This window comes from Phaethon lepturus, unplaced genomic scaffold (genome assembly GCF_000687285.1).
Source record: "Phaethon lepturus isolate BGI_N335 unplaced genomic scaffold, ASM68728v1 scaffold25005, whole genome shotgun sequence".
Lineage (NCBI taxonomy): Eukaryota > Metazoa > Chordata > Aves > Phaethontiformes > Phaethontidae > Phaethon > Phaethon lepturus.
In genome coordinates, this window is record NW_010542991.1 from 19,734 (window position 1) to 27,012 (window position 7,279).

The 7,279-nt window shown below is 56.5% G+C and overlaps 2 protein-coding genes across 2 annotated transcripts in view; both read right to left on the reverse strand.

Annotated features, from left to right (window-relative positions):
• The window catches only part of LOC104621688 (acidic phospholipase A2-like), a 2,105-nt gene extending 1,431 nt beyond the window's left edge, over positions 1 to 674 (reverse strand). The window contains exons 1-3 of the mRNA XM_010288232.1: positions 635 to 674; positions 210 to 354; positions 26 to 100 (exon numbers count right to left, since the gene is read on the reverse strand). Coding sequence (XP_010286534.1) covers positions 26 to 100; positions 210 to 354; positions 635 to 674 — 260 coding nt within the window. The remainder of the gene's footprint in view (positions 1 to 25; positions 101 to 209; positions 355 to 634) is intronic.
• A 1,980-nt stretch (positions 675 to 2,654) lies between these two features.
• Positions 2,655 to 4,189, reverse strand: LOC104621684 (phospholipase A2, membrane associated-like). The gene is made up of 4 exons (XM_010288229.1): positions 4,153 to 4,189; positions 3,461 to 3,608; positions 3,101 to 3,207; positions 2,655 to 2,800 (listed from the first exon to the last, which is right to left on the reverse strand). Exons 1-4 carry the CDS (start codon positions 4,187 to 4,189, stop codon positions 2,655 to 2,657), a joined length of 438 nt encoding a protein of 145 aa, XP_010286531.1.
• Between the last annotated feature and the right edge of the window lie 3,090 nt (positions 4,190 to 7,279).

The following is a 7,279-nucleotide window of genomic DNA, read 5'->3' on the forward strand; positions in this document are numbered from 1 at the left end:
GGCTGCGCCCCGTCGCCAGCCGTACCGGTAGCCCTGCGTCTTGGCATCGCAGCGGTAGCTCAGGAGGTTGGCGTAGCAGATATCGTGCAGCTGGCAGCATCTGTAGGGGAGCTCGTGGCTTTGGGGGTTGTTTTGGGGGGTTCCCCCCCCCCAGTTTGAAACGGTGCGAGGATGCGTTGGAGCAGGGGGATTTTGAAGCGGGCGCTTACCTGTCCGTGGCGTCCTTGGGCTGCCCTTGGCCCCCCAGGCCGCAGTAGCAGCCGTAGGAGGAGTAGTACAGCAAAGCGCTTTTCCCCGTCGCCTTCGTGATCACCTTGTGCAGCTCCCAGAGGCTCCCGTGAGCCGCGGACAAGCCTGGGGGGGGAGATCTGTGGGGCTCACGCCCGGCTCCCCGGCAGCATCCCCATCCCTCCAGCCCCCAAACTGGGGGGCGATGTCTTCAAAACGAGTAGATGCAACAGAGAGGAAACTTATTCCCCACTCGGTGCAGGAGAGTTGGTGGGTCTTTGGGAGGGGTGGTGATGGGGAAAGGTTAAGAAATCACCAGCCCGGTCCCAATTTCCACGGGTATAACCACACGGAGAGCCGTGGGGCTGGTGCGAGCGAGGGCACTTACCCCAGCGAGGGCACTTACCCCACGCAAACAGCACAGCGCAGGCCAGGAGAGAGTTCATCTTTCGGACAGCCCTGGGAGAGGAAACCGAACCATTTCCCCGTTATATCAACCACTTTCTTTTTAACTTCCCGCCTCGTCTGGGGCAGACATGTTCCCCGCCTCCGGGGATTAGGGGAGATGAGGGGGGCGAGGACGCGCCCGTCGCCATCGCTTCGGCACAAAGCGCCGCTGCGTCGGGGATGGGATCGGACGGCGGAGGGGGGGGGAAAAAGCAAAATGAAGGGAAAGGAAGACAAGTTGGAGGAACGGTCGGCCCTCGAGGGCTGCAGCCCGCCGCTCTGCCTCTGGGCTGGCATCTCAGGCAGCCTCTCCTTTGCTCCCGCTCTCCCGGCACGGGCCTCGCTCGTGACTCCTGGTTAAAGTTGGAAAGCGAGGAAAAGCGTTCCTCCATCCCCACTTACCTCGGGAAAGCCGCCGCATGCTCGCAGGGCCCTGCAGCCGGCGGGGCTTGCTTTATATAGGGTTTGCTCTCCGCTGTCGGACACTCATTCCCCCAGATCTTGCTGACTGGGCAAAGGAGACGGTGTTGTCCTTCCCCTTTACCGGAATGCAAGAAATCCCCCCCAACGCCCCGGCTCCGTACCCTGTGCACGGGGGCTGGCGCTGGGCGGGATGAGCTGGCAAAGCAGTATCATTTCCAGCCCCAGGAGGAAGCTCTCTGCCCCCGGTCAGAGATGCCCGAGGGCCTTTTTCTCTGCCCTCGCCAGCACCACGGTGCCGTATCAGAGGGGAACGAACAGCCCCTGATTCAGCTTTTGCGTCCCGGCAGCCGCGCACGAAGCGGGTTTGGGGTTTTCGAGGGGTCGTAGGCTTTGGGAGCTGTCCCTCTGCCACGCTGCAAAGGTGATTTGGGGCGAGTTATCGGTTCTTTGGGAAACGTATATGGGTAACATATAGGCAAATGCGCAGTTCCCAGGAACACGGGGTTACGCAGATACTGGATGATTAAACGCTCACCTGCCATGGGAGGAGAGTGAAGCAAAATGGATGTTTTGGGACGAGTGAATGCAGCTTCTCTTTATTTCTCTCTGTATGATTTTCCACCTCCTCATTGCAACCCCTATGCAGAACTCCTCCCTTATGGAGAAACCATTTAGTCCCCAACTTAACTGTCCTCCTAAATTAGCATCTGCCTTGGGATGGACGAGGCTTTGAAATCCTCCCTCCTCTGCAGATAACTATTCCTTAGCCTTAATTTTGGTCACCATTTTTACATACGTGCCAGAGGAGGGTCTCAAATCATCTCCCACATTTTCTCACTTCCATTATTCATATAAAAACATCTTTCTGCTCTATCTTGCCTGCCCCTTAATGCACCCTTTCGTTTTAGCTCCGGGCGTGCGTTCAGCTAGTGGGAAAGGGTGTTGGGAGAAGCCAAAAAACCCAACTGCCATCAGGGCTCGCCGCTGGGGAATTATTTTGTTAACAAAACCCCAGGGAGTTTTACTTGGTGGCATTTATTTGTCCCCGTTTCTCGATGCAAAGTGCTCATCCGTAGCTGGGGATCCAACAATGTTGCTCCGCAGCGGGATAGACCTGCGAATTACAGCCACTGTCGGGACGGTGGGAATATCGGGGCGTCAGGCAGATGGTGTAGCTAAGCTGTGAGATGCAAAACCACTCCCCAGACTCAGCAGCCCAGAGGCCACCGTTGCAGTGCCTCAATCTCAGTGGCTCTTACAGAAAAACACCACAGAGAACCATTTTGAATATTTTTTATTTCATTATCTTTGCTGGGAAATGAAATCAAGAGAGAAAAGAGAGGGGGCAGGGACAAAAAAATGGAAGCTGATGTGTCTTTCTGGGAACTGGGGGATTTCCATCCGTAATGTGTGCGTGTCCCTCCTCGCCCCGAGCATCACTTTGCGGGGAGCCGTGCTGGCTCCGGCTCTGTTCAGCCTCCACGTCAGGCTTCTCTTGCCATTGCAATGGGGAAAGCCAGTCAAAATCTGCAAACTTGGGTGCAGCTTTCTTCTCCTCAGCACTGGAGCTTACTTCCTCGGCATTTCATCTTGAAATAGAAGCGGTAGGATTTATTGTAGGAATGCAAAGTGCTCGCGAAGCACGAAGCCACCGCCTTGTCGCATAGGCAGGTCTCTCTCTTGCACCAACTCTGCTCATTACCTGCGGGGAAAAAACACGGTGCTCTGCAGTGGCTTTTCCAGCTGGCATCGGCCACGGGGTCCCCTTGGAGCACCCCCAACGCCTGGAGCTGCCCGGGGGAAGCGCGTGAAGAAACGTGCCGTGGTGCTCGTCCTCTCCAACCTGCCTGCGTCCCTTGTGGTGCCCTTTCATTTATTGTACGCACCCGACCGGGCATCAGGCTGGTTTCCTCCCCGGGGGAGGATGCCCTCCTGTGGGGTCCTGGGAGCGGGGCTGGTTCCCCACCTCCGTGGGACCCCCGTCCCGCTCAGCGGTACTCACCGCAGGCGATGTCTCCATTGGCGACGTCGAAGTGGTAGGGGGTTATCAGGGGTCTGCACTTGCCCTCTCTCAGCTTCTTGTAGCAGCAGTCGTGGGCATGGCAGCACCTGCGGAGACACCGTCTCGCACCGCTGCCCCCAAGCCCTCCCTCACCGCATTTGGAAGGTAAAGGAAAGCCCAGCCTCACGTTTAAGGTAACCGCGAGGAAGGGGGTGAGAAGGCAGCAGCAAGACGTGGCTGCGGAACGGTGCAGAACCCCTTCTCGGAGCACACCGGTGCCAACAGGCTGCCGGCAAGGAGCTTTTTAGGGAGCAAACCCTCACCCGGGTGGCGAGTGGCGATGCTTTTCCAGGTACTCACCAGTCGGTGGAGTCCACCGGGGTCCCTCTGCCCCCGATGCCGCAGAAGCACCCGTACCAGCTGTAGGAGAGCAGGGCGCTTTTCCCTGTGGTCGACTTGATCATCTGCTCCAGCTCCAAAACGCTGCCGCAAGCCGCCGGCAGCAGCCCTGCGGAGGGGCAGAGGGACGGGCTCGCACCAGCGCGCAGCGAGGAGGCAGGCAGCACTCCCCACGCCTCGCACCGGGCAGGGGAATTAAATAAGTCTGGCGTTGCGGGAAATACATGCTTTCAGGCATGTGAACCTCGAGAAGCCCCCAAAAACCTCCTCAGGATTATGTCTGGTTTCCTGCAGCTACCTGAGTTGGTCTGGCAGAAGGTATCACTGCTCTCTGTACAGGCTGTGCCACGCTTGCGTCCTGCAGCCGGCAATGCCGCATTGCCAGGATCAGTCCTGGGCTTGGCACAGGCAGGAAAGTGGGTGACAACAGGCTCCAGGGCCTCATAAAATAAATATGGAGCATGCCAAAGCCTCACGGTCACGAAGACCTCTGGGACTACAGCAGTGCTACGCGAAAGCATTAGAGAGAAACTACAAAATTTGCAAAATTTAAAACAAAAACCTGAATCATGCACAAAGACTCTGGGTTTGTAGGTCTTTTTTTGCCACGCAGACGAGATCCCGGCCTGGCCCGGTGAAACCGGGGCACTTACCGCAAGCCAAGAGGACGGCAAAGATGAGATTCTTCATCCTCAAGGCTGGCCCTGGAGGAGGAAACTGCGGTGAGCCGCAGCCCGGGGGAAGGACGGGTGCTGCCCTGCGCCAAGGGCACGGAGCCGGTCGGATGCACGCTGGCAGCACCGCACGGTGATGCTAGTGTCACCGTGGATATACAGCACTGTGAAGGTACCACCGTGCTCGAGGGGACACAGCTGAGGCCCCACGGGGCCTTTTGACTCCGGTTTTGGGATGCGGCGCTTGGCAGGGATGTGTACAGGGCCGCAGGGCTTGTCCTGCCCAGGGCTGGTGGAGCATCTCCCACCATCTCCCACCGCCGCCCGACGAAATAAGGCAGCGACAAAATCCCCCCTCTCCTTACCCCGCCTGGACCTCGTGGCGCCGAGACTGCTGGCGTAGCGGGTTTGCTTTATATAGATGGCGAGGTCCACCCCCTCCTCTATCTGTGCTGATGGCGCTATTCATCCCAGAGCCGCTCTCGACTCCGTAAAGGAGAAGGTTCCCATCCTTCCCCTTTAGAAGAAACAGGAGTTGCCCCGCAGCGGTGTGCCACCCGCGCCGCTCCCTCTCTCATCTCGCTTCTGCCCATCAGCTGGGCACGAAGCTGTCTCTGCCTCGGGCTGACGCGGCTTCTGGATGAGGCCAGTCGGTGTCTGGGCTGTGGTTTTAACACCGTCCTGGGGTCAGGTGGCTGGAGAGACGCCTGGGTTTGCGTCCAGGAGGTGTGGAGCTGGCACGGCGGAGGCCGTTGCATCCTTGTTCGAGCCGTCTCGAGTGGGTGCTTGGTTTCGCCAGCTCCCCCACCCTACAAACTTAAGGAATGCTTTCTCTTTTTTCTCTACCAACCCTGCGACCTTAGGAATTGGCTTCTCTTGCGTCTTTCCCTTGCCGTTTCCCACCCTCCCAAAATCCATGTCCACAACCCAAATCCGGCCACGCCGAAGGGCAAGCGGAGGTGAAGGTCCCGTTTCATGGGTCGGTAGTTTTCCTGTCCTGCCCCTGAGGCATGGGAGACTCCAGGAGTGCGTTGGCAAGGGCTCGGTGAAATTAAATCATCAGCAGAGAAGGCTGTTAACACCATGGAAACCCGACTCGTAATGCTTTTCCAATACAGTTTATTTAATCACCATAACTGAGACATGATACAAAGGCACAAGGGAGGCAGAAAACCGGAGGAGATACGAAACAAAAGCTGCTATCTTCCCTGCAGAACCCCGGGGCCGAAAGCAAACACACACACAAATGTGCGGTATCAGGCGCATAGGCAGGGCTCCACCCTCAGTAATTAACCACACTTCTAGGGAAGGGAATTCGGGCAGGAGGATTGTAAGAAAATGGCTCAGGGGTCTGTATTCAAGAAGAAAACCCCTTCTTGAATTTCTTGAGAGCTGCCAAAGCTGCTCGCTGGAAGGGACATCACTGCCGGCTGGCTTCTGAGGCTGGGGAGATGCCTGTCCCGGGGCTTTTCTTCCCTCTAACCTTTTATTTCTGGCTACCAAGCGGAATAAAAAGCCATGCAAGCCCAGTAAGGAAAGGACGGGGAGCAACAGCTCACCTGCCTCCCCGTTCGGGCGTGTGAATGGCTTACCCGCTCGCCATCTGCGCAAGAAACCATCTTGGAATGCCACGATGCAAACTGATGGGCACCGTGCTGACACTCAAACTTTTGCTGGGTTTTTGCAGGAGAGTTTGGCTAAACCTGAGTGAAAGGCACCATCCAGGGGCCTAAATGGAGACGAGAGAGCTGGGATCACTCATGTTTAAGCCTGCCCTCTCCACGGAAGATCTCAGGAGAGTGGGCGCGCGAAGCTAAACCCTCTCTCTAATGGAGTCATAAACCTGAAGGCTCAAAAACCACCCGTGGAAGTTCTTACCGCGTTGGAAATACAGAACTTTTCAGCCTTCCTGCAGAGCAGAGAGGGGAATGGGCCCGCACATCTCTTTGTTCAGGCCTTATTGAAATGTAAATATGTCCGTGGTGCTTTGATCGGCAAAGCACGTGTCTTTGGTGCGATTATTGTTGAGCATCCCCTGGATGGGGCGAGCTGACGCGCAACTATTCTGTGACCTTTTTAGTGTGCGGGTACGCCTTCATCTTCACCCACTCGCAGGGTGGAGATCCCTGATTTGACGGCAGATAAGTTATCTTAAGTTATTTATTGCTTGTTGCTTGCTGCCTTTGATGGGCATGTTAGTGGGAGAAGCATCTGGTTAACCAGAATCGGGTTTAAAAAAGGGATTAATGGGGAGAGGTGGAAATGTCAGCGTTACGTGGCATGTTCCCACAATGAAAACTGACTCAGGAGCGGTTTACACCCGGGCAAAAGGGAGGACTCTCCCTCCCCACCAGCGGACACCAGGATGCCAAGCTTGCGGGCTTAGCAGTCCCCCAGAGCAGTTGTTTTAGATCCCTGGATCACCTTTGTGTGTAAAGTGTCATTTTTAAAAGGTGTTGTTGTCAAAACAAATTTCTCCGGTTTTACTCAGCTGTTCAACCACAACGCCATGAAACTCGTGTCATGGAGGGCTTAAAACTTAATCCTGTTGTTCCCATTCTGCTGCCTTGGCTCAGGAAAGGGTCTAACACTGTATTTTTAAACTTTCAGGGTTTAAAAAAAAAAAAAAAACCTTTCTGTATTGAAGCAAGGCGACAACGGCACGGTTTTGCTCTGGGTGTGATGGGGGAAACGAGAGCTCCTGCAGGAAGGATGGGGACAACCTCGCTATCACACTCACCTCCGGGGTCCAGAGCGGCTGTTTGGGAGAGGACCCTGCTGCTGCTGCTGCCTCCGCTCACTCCCGTCTCCTTGTGCCCCTTAGGACGAAGCCCCAAGCTCCATGCGAGGCAGTGGGGCTGCCCCCGCACCATCGTTGAGGCCCAACACCGCGTCCCATCCCTGCGCAGAGCCCGCACAGGGGCACGGCAGCCATCCCTAGACCAAGGTATGTGCCTCCCGCCTGCATCATCATGTCGTGGCTGTCTCCGGGATGGGGTATGTCCCCCGGGCTCACACTGGGACTCCATGGCCGTCACCAGGCCTGGTTACATCACTCAGGCCCACACCGAGCATTGTGGCCATCCCTGGGCCCATCCCACAAGCC

What these genes read in the sequence shown, in the direction of transcription:
- LOC104621684 (XM_010288229.1), bottom strand. Translation starts at nt 4,189, where the DNA reads ATGAAGAATCTCATCTTTGCCGTCCTCTTGGCTTGCG. An exon ending in TGCCGTCCTCTTGGCTTGCG is followed by an intron (nt 3,609 to 4,152) that starts GTAAGTGCCCCG and finishes GCCCCTCCGCAG; the next exon opens with GGCTGCTGCCGGCGGCTTGC. An exon ending in CAATGGAGACATCGCCTGCG is followed by an intron (nt 2,801 to 3,100) that starts GTGAGTACCGCT and finishes TTTTCCCCGCAG; the next exon opens with GTAATGAGCAGAGTTGGTGC.